The sequence below is a fragment of the Amphiura filiformis genome, chromosome 8 (assembly GCF_039555335.1).
Source record: "Amphiura filiformis chromosome 8, Afil_fr2py, whole genome shotgun sequence".
In the NCBI taxonomy this organism is placed as follows: Eukaryota; Metazoa; Echinodermata; class Ophiuroidea; order Amphilepidida; family Amphiuridae; genus Amphiura; species Amphiura filiformis.
Genome location: NC_092635.1, coordinates 42,802,999 through 42,824,568, shown reverse-complemented (window position 1 = coordinate 42,824,568; position 21,570 = coordinate 42,802,999). Strand labels below are relative to the sequence as shown.

The 21,570-nt window shown below is 36.4% G+C and overlaps 2 protein-coding genes and 1 long non-coding RNA gene across 4 annotated transcripts in view; all 3 read right to left on the bottom strand.

Annotated features, from left to right (window-relative positions):
• LOC140159069 (uncharacterized) overlaps positions 1 to 21,570 on the bottom strand; it is a 77,640-nt gene that overhangs the window by 32,332 nt on the left and 23,738 nt on the right. The window lies entirely within an intron of this gene.
• LOC140159066 (uncharacterized) lies at positions 4,735 to 15,560 on the bottom strand. The gene is made up of 3 exons (XR_011859847.1): positions 15,411 to 15,560; positions 9,099 to 9,238; positions 4,735 to 5,375 (listed from the first exon to the last, which is right to left on the bottom strand). It is a non-coding gene; the product is annotated as an uncharacterized lncRNA (long non-coding RNA).
• Positions 16,315 to 21,079, bottom strand: LOC140159564 (uncharacterized). Its single transcript, XM_072183056.1, has 5 exons — positions 20,887 to 21,079; positions 19,593 to 19,817; positions 17,907 to 17,963; positions 17,562 to 17,645; positions 16,315 to 16,344 (listed from the first exon to the last, which is right to left on the bottom strand). The coding sequence occupies exons 2-5, from the start codon at positions 19,800 to 19,802 to the stop codon at positions 16,315 to 16,317; spliced, it is 381 nt and encodes a 126-aa protein (XP_072039157.1). The 5' UTR covers positions 19,803 to 19,817; positions 20,887 to 21,079.

Below are 21,570 nucleotides of genomic sequence, written 5' to 3'. Positions count from 1 at the left end.
AAAAAACGGGGAGGGGGGGTAAAATCGGTGTATAAACCCCAACAGAAATATAATGTGTAAGAAAGGTCTTATAATACGTTTATTATTATTATTATTAATATAGTATATACTAAGTTGCATTAGCAAAAGCACACACTTTTGGAAAAGTATGTAATTTTGTATAACCATGCAAAATGACATATTTTGCAAAAGTAGCCCATGTGTTTTTGGCAAAAATGGGGGGGTATATATTAAGTTGCATAAGCAAAAGCACACACTTTTCACTTTTGGAAAAGTATGTAATTTTGTATAACCACGCAAAATGACATATTTTGCAAAGGTATGTGGTTTTGGCAAAACGGGGGGGCATAAACCACCACCAGAAGTATAATGTTCTATATGACTTTAATTTAATTTAGGTCTTATATACATTCAATAATATAGAATATACTAAGTTGCATAAGCAAATGCACACACTTTTTGGAAAAGTATGTAATTTTGTATAACCATTATGACCCTGCAAAATGACATATTTTGAAAAAGTATGTAGTTTGTTTGTTTGTTTTTGGGGGGGGGGAGGTGGCATAAACAACCGCCAGAAATACAATGTACTAAGACATTAGGTCTTGTACGTTTATTAATATAGTATATACTTAGTTGCATAAGCAAAAGCACACAATTTTGGAAAAGTATGTAATTTTGCATAATCATGCAAAATGACATATTCTGCAAAAGTATGTGGTTTTGCCAAAAATGGGGGTAAAAAGCGGTGCATAAACCACCACCGAAAGCATAATGTACTGTAAGACATTGGGTCTTATATACGTTTATTAATATAGTATATACTAAGTTGTATAAGCAAAAGCACACACTTTTGGAAAAGTATGTAATTTTGCATGGTTTTGGCAAAAATGGGGTCTTATATATTCGTTTGTGTAAGCAAAAAGTTTAAAAAATGAATTTGCCGTTTTTTAGCCTAAACAAACACCAAATAAATCTGTGAGCTAATCCATAGTTGCACTTCTCACAAATTATGTTCCTTGTGCATTTTTCCACTTGAAAGATTTAAGCCAGCTATATTATTCATTTCTTTCAAAGCACTGACAAGTAGAACAGTATTCAAATAACCAGGGACTGGTAGCTTGTATGCTCTGCTGTAATGTTACTCATTGAATCACACAAGTAAACACTTCACAAATAACATTATGTTTTAATAACTTTTATTTCTCAAATCACTGTTGATCGACACAATGTGACAAAAAATCACAATAATACTTTGTTTCCCCTTGTATTTGGTAATGAAGTGACGTCCGTGATTTTACATGGCCCAAGACAAGTGCCCTTGTACATACAGGTAACACAACTTTTAACAGTTTCCCCTCATAAATGTTTTTTTCAACCGATTATGTAATCATGGTAATTGTGGCATGTTGGGCATCTTCAGTGTTAAATAAAGGGTTCACAAAAAATAACTCCCCCTAAAATTACAAAACACTTCTTTGCATAACTTGGCATGTATTTCGTTGATTTGAAAAATTTAAAACCTGTGAATAAAGGAATCGTTTTTCTACCCTCCCAATGTTTTTTTCTTTTAAAAATATTTTTGTTTTGGCCAAAATAATCACATTTTCCAAAAATGATGCTTTTAGAAAAAGTTGCACTTTTCAACATCCTCATTTATGTCAAAATTAGCTTCAACGAATCATTACTTTGCACTAAACGATGGTTACATGGGTGATTAAGGGATCAGATACAGAAAGGTAAAGGAAATCAAAACAATTAAACATTGAAATCGAGAAAGTTTTGTACATTACATGTATGGGATGTTGAAAAGTGCAATTTTTTTAAAGCATTATTTTTGAAAATGTGATTATTTTTACCAAAAAAAAAAAAAGGAATTTGAGAAGGATAACTTTAGTAGGGTAGCAAAAAGATTGCTTTATTCACAGATTTATACATTTTTCAAATCAACAAAATGAATGTCAAGTTATGCAAAGAAATGTTTTGTAATTGATTTTACCATTTTGGACACACCGGCTCAAAAGCTTCTAGAAATACCCCGTACATGTCAATAAATCATTGTTTTAAATTGCAAGATGATTGTATGGGTGACTGGGTTATCGTATACATAAAAATGAAAGAACACAAAAACACCATTAAATCAATCAAAACATTGATATCGAGAATGTTTTTGTACATTACATGTATAGGATGTGGAAAAGTGCAACTTTTTCTGAAAGCATCATTTTTGGAAAATGTGATTATTTTTGGCCAAAACAAACAGATTTTTATTAAAAAGAACTTTGGGAGGGTAGGAAAATAATTCCTTTATTCACATGTTTTTAAATTTTTCAAATCAACGAAATGTATGTCAAGTTAAGCAAAGAAATGTTTTGTAATTTTAAGGGGGGGAGTTATTTTTGTGAACCCTTTATGTAATGATGCTTCCCATGTTTCAGAGCAGTTAACAAAAATTTGAAAACTTGAGTTGCAATGGCATGAAATCAGAAGGACTGCTCTTAACTTAAAATAGCTTGAATGGATTTCCTTAAAACACTGAAGATGCACAACATGTTTTTTATATTATGCTTTTTCTGTCGGCTAAAACTACATTAATTTATTCAAAAGAAGTTGTATTATCTGTATGTGTGTATAATGTGTATCACTCTGTAGATTTGGGACAGCAGGTGCGATTCAACAGCAACGTGAGTCAAATATTGTTACCGAGTCGTCAAGGCCAAACACACCTTTCACCCAAATTCACTTCAGAGTGCACAAGAAAACACACTGTTTGAAAAGTTAACAGTATCTGAATAAATAAAAGTAAAACATGATAATCTTCTGATACATAAACATAAATAAATGTCCTGTTCTATAGCACTCTTTTACAAAATAAGATGTAATCTGGAAATTCCCAAGACTAATTTTAAACATTAACCTTTCATATTACACCACTTCCTGGGAATTTCCAAAATGATGTAATATCCACTTTACATTCTAGGGGATTCCGAGTACATAAATAGTCCTGACTTTGTTTACTGTGATTACACGGTAAAGGGAATTCCCAACTTTCATGAAGTAGCTTTAAATTGTAAGATAAATGATCAAATTGAATTACTCAGTGCTACAGTAATATGTTCTCAAGCAGAAGCAGATGTGTCTAAAGGTTTTAAAATCTATGCCTTGGAATGAATTGGATAATGTGACATGTTGTATACATACGCAAAATAACATTGCATAGCTTGAGACGTTTCCAAAACTAAGGAAATGATAATTGATTTTAGGACGTCAAGTACAACTCCAAACCCTAGTGGTGAAGGGTAGTAATGTGGAGCATGTGTCCTCATATAAATATCTTGGCACTATGATTGAGGGAGGGCGAGTTAGCGCAGCGGTAGTTCCCTCGCTTTGCACCACTGAGGTCCCGGGTTCAAGCCCCGGCGCGGCCCAAGGACTCATGTGCACTTGGTTTATCCCGATCCATGTTTGCTCTCGCAGGTTTTCTCCGGGATCTCCGGTTTCCTCCTGCTTTCAAAATCGGTGATTAGTTGTTTCGTTATCAAAAAACTTCCTTCACCCAATGGAATTTGGGGAGCTGCAGAAAATGGGTGGATGTTACAATCTAAGTGCGGATAGGTTTGCGCCAGGTTCGGCTGCAACTAGCCTAGTTGATGCGATCTGATTGTGATGATTCACCAAACAGCGAAATTACAGCGCTTTGAATCCTCTGGAAAAAGCGCTATATAAATTCTGAAATTTATTTATTTATTTTGATGACAGACAAACTCAATTGGCATACACATGAAGATTACTCAGGCGTGTAGCAAGTGGGGGGACAGGATGGACAAAGTCCATGGGCCCAGAGGGTTCAGGGGACCCGAGCACAAAAGCGAAAATTAAATAAGGGCTGATAATGGAGAGCAGGGCCGGATTTTTATAGCATTGGGCCAGATGGGCCCGGGTCCCGGGCATTGGGGGGGCCCCCAAAATTGCCCTATGCATCTTTCTTGTAACCCCAATAACAGCATCTTTTTTGGTCAAAATAGGGCAAAATTGTAAAATTTTCCACGCTTCGCGCTCATTCAAATTCAGAAATTTATGTTGATCTGGGGCCAAGATAGTCTGAAATTGAATTCAACAAAATATGTTAGTCCCCCGTTAGTCCCCCAGTTAAACCAAAACTTGGCCACTGACTTGTGTGCATATACCTTCCTCGGCATGTGAGTTCGGGGCCTCCAAATTTTGGCCTGGTCCAGGGCCCCAATAAGGTAGGCTAAATCCGCCCTGGTTAAAAGGGCCCGTACTGCTCCTTGTCCATAGGCCCCTGATGCTCTTGCTACGCCCCTGAGATTACTTGATCAAAGACTGAACTCTAGAATCACATTGGCACCTCATTCGCTAGTCAAACTGCATAGCAACGTGTGACCTACAATCCCGGACAAAATGTGTTCGAACACCCAATTCCCCTGTTCTTCTTAGTACAGTGCGCACGCTATACGAGTCACTGGAAACTAAGGATTATAGTAGTGTTATCTCAATGTTCATCTTCAGCATACGTACCTTCCCTTTCCCCACCAAACAATGTTGGGAGAAGATATGGTGAAGATGAGCATATTGGGCATGCAAACATTATACAGGGGTAGAGAGGGCGACCATTTCCAATAAGCCCTTAAAAGTGTTCGAATAATTATTTCTAAGATTGTAGTTTTTTATGTGATAATCAGACAAAGCAGAAGGACATCAACACCGCTGAAGTAATTTGCTGAATAGTATAATAAAGTATTACTTGACTTGTCTGGACTTGACTTGGCTAATCATCAGCATTCGAAATAGGGCCAGTCAGCAGGCCATTGGCCTGTAACTTTTTGGCCTGGCCGGTAACTTTTCTGACTGGCATCTAGTTGCCGGCCCGGCTGGTCGGTAACTTTTTAAGGTCAAGCCCGGCTGGCCTGTAACTTTTTGAGGCATATTTCGAACATTGCTAATCATTCACAAAATCTTAAGAAAGGTTATATTATAGTTCACATTATTTGCCAAATATAGTTTCCATATGTTTTAAGAACATGCTTCTCATTCTAATAAGGTAGGGATTTGACTTGAATTTATAGCCACATTGTCAGCTTTACAATGAGTTCTGCTAACACTGGTAATATGAAATGACCACTCACTGAAACAAATCCATGTAAATGTGCTGGTCTTAAAAGCCTTTCATTTCTAAATAGATAAAGTGAATGTATTTGTTCATCATATTTATGCAGCTTGTATCATTCATTTTTATACGCATATCTGTGGATGTTGACAATTGAGAAAGTTTCCCTCTGCTAACATGACTGACTGTGTCGCTGCGGATGTTGTCACTTGTTCCCTTGTAGCATCAACGAGGGCATCAAATGATTCTATGGATAAAAAGAGTCACAGAAAGAGAAGATAGTAAGAAATACATACATTTGTACAATTGACTGTGGATACTCATGAATGTGTTATTAGCATTTTGGAACAGTTATAATTAATGTAACTTTATTTCCTGATCTGCTTGTACTGCATGTTAGCCACACTCCAGCAATAGTGGAATTCCTTTCTTTTGTTTGAATAAACATAGTTCAAAAGCATTTGGAACCGGGTTGCTTTTGTATTACATTCACCTAGTTTTTCGAAAATGGCACATGGACACTTAAAATGACATGCATATGAATATTTGTGTTGCGTATCTGGATAATATTGTTTACAGAATTGCTAATATAACTGGAATAAGAATAATACAATAATTTCAAGGCTTTATTGGACAAAGCAACTTCAAATAGTGCAATAGGGGTGACTGAGCAGTGTTTGCCCTTTTTTCTGACTAGTCTAGGGATGTCAATTTTAAGGTTAGAAGGACCTGACTGAGCCATATGAAAGCCATGTGTCTTGGCTACATACAAACCTAATCTCAGGACTGCAAGCCTTACAATAGTAAAGGAGACAAACAAATTTGTGAAGGGCAGGGTCACCCATATGCATATGGTGGGCTCAGTGGGGCCATAAAAAGTTAAAAATACTGCATATAACAATAACTATAAAACAAACGTTTAGTAAAGGGTAAATTGGGCAGTCATTTACTTCCGGGGAATCCATATTAAATAAATTGGAAGAGAATAATGTACGCTAAGTCCAAAATGAGCTAAAACTTTATTTACAGCTTCGGGGGATTATGGTTTAGGACATGAAATAGTGCAATGAGATTTCAGTTTACATGCACTACAATCGTGCAAATCATGTTACAGTTGTCATATTTGGCAGATGAATAGTATTTATGGCCACGCGTTTTGAACTCGCCACCCAAAAATGGTGGTTTTGTTACGCTTTTCCAAATTGAGACTCCTTCAAATTGTTATATCTCTGCTTAAACAGGTATTGAAGTGTGTTTGGTGTCATGTTGTAGCTAAATGTGTGCCCTAACAGACCTCCAAAGGAGAATTGTTTATCAGCTAAGATAGTGGAGTTAGAGTTGTTTGAGTTCAGAATGACCGAGGTGGGGGATGAGGCGGTGGCGGATGAGGCGGTGGCGGTATTTGCAAAGTCTATGGGAAATAAAGATTTTGTGTGTGCGCGTTGAATCAACTGATCATATCTTTGCATCCATATTGGCTACAGACATGGTTAAGAGCCTTTTGAAAAATTATTTATTTTGCTAATTGTTTTTAATCATTTTGAACTCTTTATGATTGGTTTAGTCTATGAAATGCAAACTTTTATGTGCAAAACTACCTGTTTTCATACTAAACACTGTAGTAAGCAATGCGGATGTCTTCAAAATCTAAAAGTTGCCCTAAATTTTTAATTACTTATCCTATCATAGTCATAGTTTACATTTTCTGAGAGGAAATTTGATGGGGAATCTAATTATGGACTACTTTTTTTGTATGGGTTAGGGGTAAAATGTTTCAGTTCAAAATATGTTGAATTGTAAAAAAATTTGAACATATTTTGGGACACCCTGTATTCCAAGATTACCAAACAGCTGTGATTTTTTTTCTTCCAAAGTCAGTAGGCTCCTCCTAACCTCTAACCAAATCAATGTTGTTTACTTTCAGTTTATAACTGCAAGTTAGTAATAAGCAATACATTAAGTGACCCATTTTTTTATTTGGATTTTTTTTTATTCCACCCTGTATAACTTCAAGGTCACCCTGTACAATGAGTTGAAATGTGTATATTTAAATTGCTTTTGCCTCCAGCTTTCCAAAAATGTATACTTTTGCTAGTTTAGGGTTGAAATCATTAATAGACTATGACATGAATACAAATTATCAATTTTCATATTAAAAATACAAAACATCTTGAAATTTTTTTTTTAGGTCAACCATGAATGATCCTACCATTTAGGTCTAGGTCCAGGGACACTACAAAACCAAAAAAATAAAAAACTAAAAATTTTTTTTTTGAAACTCGAGTATAGTCCCACCCCCCAATTTTGAAAAATGTTCACCCAAAAACGGGGTGGGACTATACTCAAGTCAGTACGGGTAATTAAAATTTTACAGTAACTTTTAGATTTTGAAGACACCCTACAGTGTTTGATATGAAAACAGGTAGTTTTGTATGGAAAAGTTTGTATTTTCTAGACAAAACCAATAAGTAGAATTGTTTAGCTGTAAGTTCATGAGTCTTTCAGATGCTAAATAGAGTAAAAATCCAATTTACAGTCTTTACAGAAGCAGATTATGCACTAAAAATATCAATCCCATAGAGTTTGTGTGTGCACACATCCCCCACCTCCACATCCCCCACCTCCACATCCCCCACCTCCGCCACTCTGCCAATTCTGAATTCTATGAAGCAGTGTCAGTATTAAAAAGGCTAACAGAATTCTTTTTACTGGGTTGAAAGTGCATTTTATTTAGCAATAAAATGAGACCACAAGCGTGACAATAACTTCTTGCTTGGCAGAGATATCATCATTTAATTTGAGTCGAATTTGGGAAAATGTAACATTGCCACCTTTTTTGAGTGGCGAGTTCAAGACGCACGACCACACATCAACACAGTGATTTTGCTGTTCACTCATGGAGATCGAACGACGAACGGCCATCGCAGCGTGTACCCACAAGATGTCAGCATTCAACACCACACTGATTATCTCTATTTTATATGCAAAATCTCAACATGAACTGTGAAAAGGTCTAGTGTAGGTTCATATGGCAAAGCCCCAAGAAGTTAGAGAATTAACTGAAATTGCAGGGCAAAAATGCAACCTGGAATTATAGAAATGGATACAAATAAACCTGATTGGTGGGGTCCAGGGAGGCATTTATATTTAATACAAAGCCCTTCAGCAAAAAATATTCCAAATATGAAAATATAGGGATTATAGGGCTTTTTGAAACTTTCTAGGGAAATATAGGAAAATCTTAAAAATATAGGAAATATAGGACCACTTGCAGCCCTGCTCATAGAGCTAAACTGCTCAAATAAAGAAAGTCCGCAGTCATACAACCCATCCTACACCAAAACCTGATCTTATTATGACAATTTGATTGATACGGTCGTATGCAGAATCTTGTTAGCTCCAATTTGATACCCAATTTGCTACCAAACACTCAAAAGTGACAAAGGTTGATACCAGTTTATGGCATTTGGTGCATTTTCGAAAGTTGCAAATCAAAACGAAGCATGCGGTCGAAATGGCTTAGCGTGGCAATATGGTCAACCTTGCTTGCCCACGATGGGCCCCTGTCGACTATCCCAAATGCACGCTTTATTCAATTGTCAATTTAAAACGCATGGATTGCTACAGTGATTTACTGATGAATACTAGAGCACGATGGGATCGATATGACCTAGCGGTTGTTTCGGGCTATGTCAATATGTCAATGGTCGTGCTCTGCCATTCACCTCTACAGGTTCGCGTGGTCTGTTTTTAATTTGCAACTTTTGAAAATGCACCAAATTTCATATACTGCTATCAATCTCTATGAATTTAGAGATTTCGGTAGCAAATTTGGTACCAAATTGCAGCTAACAAGATTCTGCACACGACCTTATCAATCAAATTGTCATAACAAGATTAGGGTTTGGTGTAGGACGGGTTACATGACTGCGGACTTTCTTTATTTGAGGTGTTTAGATGAACACCTTACCTGAGCCAAACACCTGTAAAATGTACAACATTGTCTGATTGCAGCTCTTGTGAAGTTCGGCAGAGAGAACAGAAAAGTATTTTTGCAACTGTTACAGCACTCTTGTTGTAATCTCCTTTCACATATTTAGCAAGCAAAATCTGGAAAAGAAAAAAAATAGGTTGAAGAAGAACTTCTCATATATTTATGTTACCATCCACAGTTTGTAGTCTTCCATTCATTTTTTTTTTGCCTTTAACTATATTCATACATGTTTGATTTTATCTCTGAGCAGCAGCGGACTGTTTGATTTGCCTAGCTATAAGATAGGAGTTTCTCTCTGTAAACCTGTTGACTCCATATTAGAATTTTTGGCCTCCACACATATGTGGAGCTTGTGTTATCATCCAAATGGTTGTTTGTTTTGGCTTGTCCGGGCGGAAGCAAAACCATTAATCTACTCTGCAGCTTAAACTTCAAATGGTGATAGGACATAGTGGTCTAATCTGCTGTATTATAGTTCTATGTCATGTTTTATTTGCATATTTATGAATATTAATAAGCTAATTTGCATATTTTGCCTACATTTTCATAAATCTACTCAGCAGCTTTTATTGCATATTTTACCCACATTTTCATTAATAATCCACTCTGCAGATTTAACACAACATCGCAACAACCAATCAACTTCATTCTTGGTATATTGCGATAGTATACATGCATGGTGGCCCGATGTGCTGTATAGTTTTGCATCATATACTATTGGCATATTTATGAATATAAACCCTAATGCTAAATATGGTTTTTGGCTATCAGAAATTAAAGGAGAAGAGGAATGAAAAAAGGAGAAGATGAACAAATTTTTCACTTGGCAACCTGGGATTCGAACCTTAGACACCCACTTGTAGCTACGGTGGTGTCACTGGCCCATCAGCCATCGATTCCCTGGGTATGACAATGCATACATGTATGTGCAGTGGTTTTCTTTGTAAGATTTTATAGAGTTAAGCATGCCCCAATGAAGGAAAATGTAGGCCTACTAACCCTAACGCTAATCATGGGTTTTGGCTATCGGAAAGGAATATGCCTATTTTGTATTAAAAGTATGTACTTTTGCACACTTATGCAAAACCACATACTTTTGGAAAAGTAATTGTACATACATGTATACCGTATAATAAAAACCCCTTTAAAAGGGAGTGCTCAGGCATGATTGGAACACATGGTTGTGCAATGTAGGTTGTTGGTGTTGAATAATGTCGCGTTTCTTATAATTAGGGCTAATGATATTGTTTTATATGTAGGCCTACATAAGATTAAGATATCAGATTGTGAAGATCCTTAAGCATTTTGATTAAAAGGGTAAATACGTTCCACTAGGTGATTAGCTCTTCAATATTTAGAGACTGCATATCTACTAATGTAGAGTCTGTTGGGATGTATATATAGGATATGATGTGTGATAGATAATGATAAGGTTTCTTATGATTTGGATGATTCATAAATAGTTTTAGGAAATACAGTAAAATTTTAACGTTCCAGAAGGCTGATTATAGCATTGTCCAAAATGATATGAATATCCCTTAGTCTGTTTTTGGTATTTTTGTTTTGTTTTTGGTAGGGAAGTGCAAAATTATGATGAAGCTGGAGGGGATCATGAAATAACCAAAAACGTGTATAATTTAATACAAACTCAATTAAAATTGTATGAAAACAACAAGGCTTTAATTAAAGATGATTTCCTTCAAATTTTAAATTTGTTTTATACTCAAAATGCTGAAATAATGCTAGTAATAATTATCGGAAGGGTTTCTGTCCATTTTGAGCTGAAATAACAAGGTAAAATGAAAGAAACCCTGCTGGTTAGTTATTTTGGCCATTTAACACGCAGTTCTATAGGAGGACATAATGTCACAATTCTTTGAATTATATAAATGACATTATGTCAAACTTTGTTCTGTTGACCTACAAACACAACCAATTTGGCTGATTCCATTTAGGTGCAAGTTGTGACATGTGTAAACATTACAAATATGCAAAAAAAAGTCAGGTTTGAAAAATATTAACCAATTTCATATTACATGTATAAGATGGTACATTGTGGCTTTAACATCAGAACTTACCATAGTCTTTAGAATAAATCAAAAGGCAATGTGTTATTTTAGAAAATATTGAATTAGAATACAGTTAGCTTAGAATATGTATGAATATAATATCTAGAAGAATAAACAGGGAAACAACATTTTGATGATATTCATTATGCACTGGACTTCAACTTGAAAGGGGGTAAAAGCAGGGATATGAGGTAAAAGTTAAAGGTTTAAAACGGGATCTATTAAAATGCTGAAAACCTCATTAGTGCCACTTACTTTCAACTAGAGAGTAAAAGTAAAAGTTGAAGGTAATAATGAAACTAAACCTATTCAGATAATGCATCAAAATACTGTGTGCAATGTAATGGAGAAGGTAAACATTTGGCCTTAAAATTCAATGTTGTTAATAATGTTGTTAAATGCTGGACTGATTATATCAAATCCATACCCTGGTCAGAACAAGCCTTCTTACCTCTCAATGCAAATTTAAGTAAAAAGTTTATGGGTATTTGGTATTGTACATTGTATTGGCCATGTACACTGACCTAGCTGGCAAACAAAATCTGATAAGTTCATGAGCAGTATGTAATTTAAATAAATAAAAAAATGTAGATATTTATATAGCGCTTTATGCCGTAAACAGCCTCAAAGCGCTTTACATTTATTCCGCCGTTATTAGAATATGTCGGAACCACGTTTGCTGCCTACAAATGGTGCAGGGTTCATCAGTACAACGACTGTGACTACCCCTAACAGCTTCCCATTGCACCTGGGTGGGGTGAGGCAAGCGTGACAAAGCGCCTTGCCCAAGGGCGCAACACGGTGGCCTGGGACTTGAACCCACGCACGTCAAGCAAGCTCTCAGATTATGAGTCCAAGGCCGTAACCACTGAGCCACCGTGCCCTCAATTTACTAACTTGAACTTCCAGACCACTATCAATCTGTCAACACCTATGATTAATATCATCCCCAGGTTAAAAAACCCCCTCCACTATGGGCTACAGAACACAGTTTTATAAATAAATTCATGGGAAATGAGGCTAATATTCTATGTCCACCTCAAGTTAGATATCTCACTGCTGCATATATATTATGAACTATGTCATAGGGAGTGAGGTTAATTTAGTAGCTAGCATTTATAGTCTGCATTTCCATTACCAGGCATTATCCTATCAAATATTATACTATAAAATATTTCTAGTGAAGACAAAGCAAAAGCATTTGCAGAAGAAGCCTGACTTGGAGCTACTTAGGTTCAAAGGTCAAGGTCTAAACTGAATGTATATATTCACTCAGGTGTACCTGAGCAAAAAATATGAAATAAATACAGGCTAGTAGTGAGTACATTGTACATCAAACTGTACATGGTTTTGTATGCAGATATAAGGCAGTTTTGAATACTTTGCACAGTATGCATTTTTTTTTACATGTAGATTGCATGTGGTGTGGCTATATAGAAGAACGACTACAGGTGCACTTAGCATTACTGATATCATGTGATATGCTTCGCCCCCGGGGCTTCGCCTTCGTGACCTGAACTGAGTTACTTGTGAACTGTGGAATCTTCAAATTGGCACATAGTTACGCATTCGATGCTAGAGTCCATTGCCATCGTGTTTTTGGTTGATGCATTGATTTGTACCGTAATTAATATTCATAAAACAGCATTCAAGCTTTGACTATACGTTTGGCAGCCAGAATGGTGGAAACTTAAAGTGAAAGATATCCTAATTAAAAAGGAACATTTTCTAGGGCGAAATTTTGTGTAGAAACTGAATCTGACATAAAAATTTTTTATCAACTTGAAAATTTTCCCCATAACACTGTACAGGCATATTTCTGCCTGCCTGAAGTCCCAAAATTTGAGCGAAAATTGGTGCAAAAAAAAAAAAGTCCTTCAAAATGGGGATACTCAGCCCTGGCTAAACAAAAAAAAAGTGACAAACTAGCATGTATTTTTGCATAAACCGTATAAATTTGTTCCAATAAGCTCCCATGCCCCAATAAGCACCCACCTACATGTAGGGTATTTTCAAAATTAAGGGTAACATTACATGTAATGTTGAAGTGACAGTTAGACGTCAAGTCGTCAATACAGTGAAATAGTTGGAGGACTACAAGTCTAGTGTAAACTTGCAATGCATTTTCTGCACCAGAAAAGCTACTAGAACATCTCAGGACCTATAACATACGTAATTCGTCTCTAATAAACGCCCCTTGCGAAAGATTAGGTAAACCAGGTTAAAAATAACTGTCCACCCAAAATGACTTTGTTAAGTGCCCTGGGTGCTTAGACGGTACATGTATGTAGAAATTGCATTATATGGCGTATAGGCCTATATATATTGCGTATTTTGCAAAAGTACTGTATACTTTTGCATACATATATGCAAAAACACATACTTTTGCCAAAGTTCCGGGTATGTATTAAATACTATGTACATTGTAGTTTTGCACACAGCACATGAGGTAGTTTTCAGTCAATAATGACATAATATACAAAATGTATACTTGAATTATACAAAGTATGCATTTTTGCATATACCGTAACCACTCAGGTATAAGCCCACCCCCTAGATGGCAGATTTCACTTCAAAAATGGGGGTGGGCTTATACCCGGTGGTTACGGTATGTAAAAATTGCATGCAGGAGAACGACTACGTACACACATGGAAGTATGTTGCAAAAGTATGTACTTTTGTATGCATGTACATAAATTTTGTAAATTGTATACAAAAACACATACCGTACTTTTGGAATTTAGTAAAAGTATGTACTTCTTCCCACGTATGTCAAAGCGGACACCCTCACGAAATCCCTATTGGTTTGTACAGGGCCTTTCAGTTCAAGAAAATTTTCTCAGCACAGAAAATACCAATTAATTTAGTATGGTAATTTATTTAAAAGTTGATTTCCTGATAAGAAATCGAGCTTAAAATTATTTCATCAAGAGTATTTATTTGTTGCATGTTTTGTGATTTCCCCCATTGAGTGCAACGGTAAGTGTCCCCTTTGTGTCACACTAGGGGCAAGATGGAATAGCCCAATCATGGCAAAAGTGACGTCATGTTGACCGACAGAATCGCAATAAGTGCAATGGATGGAACAACCCTGACCGAGAGAATTGGCTATTTTGAACTGTCGCTTAGTACAATGTACATGTACATGGCATTCATGCTTAGATTTCAAATGCAATGGTCTCGTAAAGTTTTTGTCAGAGAAGAATTTAGGGGTTCATTCATGAAATTGAGGGCCCGCATGATTGATTGTTTATACCTGAGGCATATGAATAAGCCCCTTTCATACATTCCCAAACATTCAGTGATTGTTTTTCATCAAATAATAACAAAAATAAGATGTAAGATTGTTAACACGATTTTCTTGCATTCTTTTCTACCGAAATCATCACGCTGAAGTAGCCGGGCATGAATTAGGGGTTCATTCGTGTATTTTCATGACTAAATGGTTTTAGTCATGAAAATATATGAATGAACCCAGTTCATACATACCAGTACATTTTGTGATTCTTATTTCATAAAAATAATAACAAAAACGTACAAGCAACATTACCGTATATCAAAAATCATGATTTTCCTTCATTTTTCCTACCTGGCGATCGCACATCCGGGACACCAATCACGCGCGCCGTTACATAGTGTGAATGTATGAACGCTGAATATGCCCGGCTCTTGACCAATCGCGCGCGCCGTTATATAGCACAAATGTATGAATGTCACTTGTTTACATTTTGAGAGCGTGTGCACAGTCTTGAGTACATGTATTTACGGAGGTGGGGTACTGATTGGCTGAATCGTAGCAACAGACAGATAATCTGATTAGCTGATTGTGCATCATATCGTTACTCATTGCAGATCGGCGCCCTTGAACTTGAAGTGAACACAAAGTTCCGCGTACGTCGATCATTAACAGGGCGCTCGCACCAATCTGAGCAAGGGATTGCCGTTGACGTTGTTCTCTGAAATCCAGTGTAGCCTCGAATGTGAAGCTCATCGGTCACTGCGGTGCACAAATTTGTGACTTGACTTCTCGAGCAAGGATACATTTTCAATTGAATGAACACTGACACAGCCTCGTCAGCCTGACATAGTGTGACAATTGTGTAATGTCGAGCCATACGATGGGTGTACTGTACATGTACATAGCTGTACACAATGTACCGTGTCATGACATGATACTGAGCTTAAAATAGCTAATTTGCAAAGAAACTCAAACGCTTACCTGGCTAGGCTAGGAATGCATCAACCACACCAATTACTTCTCTGGCTTGACTGTAATAGATTCTCAAAAATTTTGAGAAAATGAAATGTTTTCGAATACACTGCAAAACAACGCGTTAGCGACACCGTCGTGTGGAAATTGTTCATCATTGCGAAGGAGACAAGCTGTGTGATGATAAAGAGAACACACCACAAAAACCTTCTTCGCATTGATTTTATACACGCAAAGTTATGAAAGTAGAGTTCACGTTTATGTGCAAAAGTAGATATTTTCCCAGTTTTAAAGTATAAATTATGTATATCATCTTAGAGAAGAACATTTTGCATACCATGGTATGCATTAGCTTTAACATTGCTCGGCTACTTGTTGAGAAAATCAGCGATACATAAAAGACCGATTTGACGACTGCTAACTACATTTTTCCCTTGTGTATTCATGCGCAGATAGTCTTAAATATTGCCCGAGTATTCCGTTTCTTTTTAACCTGTGTGACATTCACATTAAGAAATTGTATTTAAACACGATTTTGAACACTAAAATTGCTAATATTATATCAATTTGTCACATTTTGAATGTAAAGGTGGCACTATATGACTGATAAACTTGGGCAGAAGCTGGCAGAAGTCTGATTTAGTGGTATAAGCCCTTGAATTAAAATGACCACGTGTTGATACATAACTGGGTGGAATATTTCCTAAAAATTGCAAAAATTCTTCAAATTATTTGCGAACCACGCAAAAGGTTAATCAAAATTGTTAGGATATAATGCAATATATTTCTTAATTCACATTTGATTCACAAGTTGACAAATATTTTTATAGTTCCGAACACGTAATTTATCACCAAACTCGATACAAAAAGTCTATGCAAAACATCATACTTTAAAAGTATGTCGATAATTATGCTATACCGGTGGCCAGATATGTGGATGCAACTGTGAAGAGTATACGTATAAGAAGTTATGACAATTATTGCAGAAGTGTGCACTTTCCATTTTTTTGCGACTCGCTAACAAATAGTATAACTCTTTCAAAAGCCCGGGATCCCTGTGAACCCAATAATTATTTGGTTTTCCACATTTTGTGGCCAGATGTTTTTAGTATATTGATTTGACTCTCTATGAAGAATAAAATCGCATGATGCGTACGTTAATGAGACCATGAAGCTGAGCTCATAAGGTTAGGTACGTCCACAGACAGAGTAGAAAATATCGATGCCACGCATCCCCTAAGTTTTTCATGGGGAACGATGGTCCCCCCCCAAAAAAAAAAAAAAATCCTAATAGCAGAAAAAAATAAATGATATAACTGTGCATCTTCCTTTTTAGTAAAAAAGAACATCGTGTTTTGGACCAAAATGGGGTACACAATTTCGCCCACTTCGTGCGCACTGGCTCATCAGATACAAAAATTAACCTACATGAGTTAAGATATATGCCCCCCTCTAAATTATAATGCTTCCGCCACACATCCACATGGCACACAGAGATAATTTTCTCTCTCACTCACTGCATCCGTGATTAACATGATGAGATTTGTGTCCCGTCACAACGAAACGAGGAACCTGGCTTGCCAACATTTAAAATGACATCAAGTTGTTCTCGTGTCATATATCAGGGTCGGTGTATAGTATACTTTTAAAGATACGACACATGTTGTCCGAGGATCCTTGGAAATTGATGTTAATACAACTCCGAGTAAAGCAAGGAATTCCTCTGATATACAGCACTATTATAACAGTTTGATCAGCTTATAATCGGGGGCCTTATAATCGGGGGCCTTATAATCGGGGGCCTTATAATCGGGGGCCTTATAATCGGGGGCCTTATAATCGGGGGCCTTATAATCGCGGATTCATATCAATGTATTTTATTTTGAGAGTTGTTTTGTGACATATCGCCAGAAGTATTACAAATTATTAATTCAAAATCCTATACTCATCTACTTTATTTAACACGCACAAAATATATCAGATAGTCAATCTATATCACTCTTAACGTGGGTCTACTTTTCGGCGTAGTGGTAAGAACCTAACAATTCCCGCCGATTACGAGCTGATCAAACTATAAACAGCCTATGCCTTTATCTCAAAATCGGGTTTGCTGACCTGTTCCTGCTTTGTTGAGAACGGGTCACATGTAGAGATTCTTACCTTGTTCATCACATAACCACCAATAACTAGTGGTGCTAATGCGAAAACCATAGACATGATCGAAAGCGCCATGTATGTTCGAATCTGAAAGAAGGAATATCAAGGCATGATGGGTATAATGTCAGTCAGTGATACATTTCTATTAATTAATTAGTTAGTTAGTTAGTTAGTTAGTTAGTTAGTTAGTTAGTTAGTTAGTTAGTTAGTTAGTTAGTTAGTTAGTTAGTTAGTTAGTTAGTTAGTTAGTTAGTTAGTTAGTTAGTTAGTTAGTTAGTTTAGTTAGTTAGTTAGTTAGTTAGTTAGTTAGTTAGTTAGTTAGTTAGTGTTTGTTTGTTTACAACGTACCGTACAAATATTGCCCTTGCATGTTGCAGAACCAATAACGCCAGACAGGAAGAAAATCTTTAAAAGAAAATGAAAAAAGTAAGAAGGGTATTATTAAGGGAACTGGAATGAGCGTTTTGAGCGTTTCGACAGCATTTTTTGTGGGTCATGAGAGCACATCAGACCTATCGAATTGCATTCTAAATACGAAGAATGTCTTTCTGATATCAAATAATTTTCATTTTATGAAATTCACGATATAATACAAATTTTATGACAAATTATATATTATAAAAAATTGACCATTTATATTGAAGATATGGATTTTTTTCCAAAAAGACCTATTTTTTTTGGTGTTTTGGAAAAAAATTCATATCTTCAATACGAAAGGTAAAAATTTTCAATTGATCGTCGGCTTTTCATCCCACCTACATACACTTTAGGTAGAAATCATCAGATTTATAAAGTTTACTTCGAGTACTGTTAAATATCAAAAATATCAATTTTAATGATTTGCCATAAAATGTGTATTACATTGCGAATTTCAAAAAATTATTTGATATCAGAAGGCCATTCTTCGTATTCAGAATGCAATTCGATATGTTTGATGTGCTCTAAAGTCCCACAATAAATACTGTCCAAACGTTCATACCCCTTCCCTTAAAAAGTACTCAAAATTATTATACGTATGTTCTGAAAGTGAAATGTATTTACTGCGTATAATTTTTTTGTTTGTTGAAGTTTTGACTCCGAAACGGCGTTATCCTACAGTCAGTCTACTCTGAAGTACAAAGTAGCGACGCGGACGCACACATTGTGCCGACTTTGAAGGCACGCATACATGCAGCAGAGACGCATAGCTGCGCACTGTTTACGCGCTGTATACGCGCGCGTTGTCACTTTGTACTTCAGAGTGGACAAACTGTACGCCCGTATATCTATTCAAAATCACTTTCCTGAGACGGAGCGATGTCGCTTATTTTGCCAGTATATAGTATGCAAGTTTCTGTACTACGAAATTAACGCGTGAACAACATAGAAAATTCACACAATTTGTCCGTTTTACAAGATATTAAAGACAGTCAAAGATATTGAACATACGAAGGAACTTAACTATTAATATGATCCGTTTTGCATGGAAGAAATCATTTTAATAAAGCAACAGTGAGGTGTTAAAATTTGACATACGTGCGGTTCGTACTTGCAGATTGTCCAATGACATGCGTGTGAGATCGACCGTATAAAAAGAGAGATTGCGATTTACATATACATATTTGATACAAACTTCCATGTGTAACGCACGGAGGACGTTGGTGTTTTTAACAGTTGAGGACGTTGACAGTTTTGTACTGCGTAACGCGGTTCATGTAACGCGACTAATTTTCTCCACAAAAAAGTATCATCTTGAAAATAAAGTGAAGATATTATGCATGAAGCGGTTATGAATCTACCAAATATTAAATTTTAGGCAACCATAATATTCGGGAATCACTCAAATACAATTAATTTTATGCGGCATGTTAGCCCTGGCTTATTATAGTCAAAATCAAATGCATGCCGAATTTAAGTTGACATAAGGGCATAAGCCCTAGACCGCTATATATCTTATTTGTCGCCATCTTGTGGCCAACACAAACGTTGGTCTGTCCCTCACAAGGCGCGCGTATGGTACATCGCAATTTCTCTTATAAGGTCAAAATAACTTACCACACCAGCTATTATGGTAAAGATGGGACCCACAGTCCTCTGATCAGGCTCATAAATGAGAGCTTCCAATGGCTTTCCGGGATAAGTAAGTGCGCCTAATGCAATGGTAGCCACTCCACACACTAGCTGAAGGGTTCCAGTAACTTTTCCACAACACTGGTTATATCGCTCATATCGTGAGGCAGCGGCTTGAGACAGGACAATCCCCATATTATAAATGTGTTCCTGTGTAAAATAAAATAAAATTCGACCTTTTGTCACTGTAATTATTTATTTACATTAGCTACGATTCGGGCTAAAAAACAACCTTTTCAGCGTCTCTGTTGCAGGCTCTTTTACATCAACGTTGCGTTCAAATAAATCTTTTTAGCGTGAACAAATGTATCTTCCCTTATTCTGCCCTTAGGGGGGCACGCAGTGGCGTACCGTGGCTGCTCCTACCCGGGGGGGCTAAGAAAATGGCTTTCCGTAAAAATGTAAATTTTGCCGCCCCTTGCAGCAACAGCCTGTTGACAGTCAAAAGTTAAACGGTATACTTTCATTAATTATCAATAATTTTTCGCCCTTTTTCCTTCATAATTATTCTTGCCGCCCCTTAAGCACTGCCCTTTTTTCTTTTGTTACTCTTTTTGCCGCCCCTTTTATCTTCCGCCGCCCCTTCTTTTTTGCCGCCCCCTACCCCGGGGGGGGGGGGGTAAAAAAATACGCGCATGGCACGCAGGATCACTTCAAGTTGGAACATTGTTTTGTATTTTATATTTTAAAGTAATGGTTGTTCTGGGATTTCAGAACATTAATATGCAATTTTCGTCAATTTGGAAATTTAGGGTAAGTTGTTAGGGTGGACGAAAAAAATTGGAATAGAAAATCAAATGTGACGCTTTTCTCAAATACTGCTCCTTTTTTCAGAAATCTGCCTTGCTAGTTGGAATCCTTGCATCATTTCCTTTATGAAAATGTATACTTTTATGTACTTATTATTATTAGTTTTAAAGATGCAAAACAATGTCTAGAATTCCCCACTCTGAGTGATCCTGCGTGCATTACAGACAGCACAACATTAAATCAATGCACCATTATTTGTGAAACCCTAATGAATTCCGGTAAAATACAAAAACTTTTTGAGGTATTTTGGGCTGCTCTGTATGTGAAACGATTTTGTTTAAAATGGCATTAAACTTATTATAGGTCTGTATGTGAAGTGACCGACAATTTAATGTTAAAAATTCCAGCTGTACTAAACACTATAGATCTATCTATTTTGTACAGCTAAATATAAATGATGTTTTCTTACCTGCTTCAAGTATTTCAGTTAAAAAACTCTTCTGGTGACTACTGCATAAATGGTAAGCTTTTTTCACAGTGATGATGATGAAGGTGTATGATTATCAGCTGGAGAGTCGACTCTTAAATGAAGAATGGTATGGTGCGTAACTTCGAAGTACCAGTTCCAATTATAATAATTAAACCGCGATTGCAAAAATTGTTGCTATCAAAATGACTTTCGCTGAATCAAGATACTGTTTTATACCATACGAATGACGAGGCAAACAAGGGGATATGACGATATGGTGGGTGGGTGGGTCAATTCACCAATCAAATCAAAAGTTGATTTTTCTTCACTTGTTGTGGCCATACATGGTCAATAGTTGAGACAGATCAGCGAAGTATCACTTGCTGTAGGGGGAAATCCCATTCCCAGGGTAGTTTAAAATTTTTTAAATTTTACGATATTTGATTCCAAATCATAAGTTGCTATTCTATTCTGTTTGGTAATAATTAAAAAAACCATTGCATTTTTCTTGGTTTCTGTTTCTGTAAGGTGTTGTCAGACGAAAGCTCTTAAGATCAAAGAAGCTTTCTACCAACTGACTCATCCTCTCCAACTTTCAAGGAAACTCAATCAAAATTTAGTTTTGAATAGATAAAAACAAATGAACATGGTTTATTTATGTTCAACATTTTTTTTGGTCATTTT

Bases quoted from the DNA above. Each gene is read 5' to 3' on its own strand.
- LOC140159564 (XM_072183056.1), bottom strand. From the start codon at position 19,802: ATGGGGATTGTCCTGTCTCAAGCCGCTGCCTCACGATATGAGCGATAT. The intron at 17,646-17,906 runs GTACGTTGTAAA...TCCTTCTTTCAG, and splicing joins GCAAGGGCAATATTTGTACG to ATTCGAACATACATGGCGCT. The intron at 16,345-17,561 runs GTAAGAATCTCT...TACTCTTCACAG, and splicing joins GTGGTTATGTGATGAACAAG to TTGCATCCACATATCTGGCC.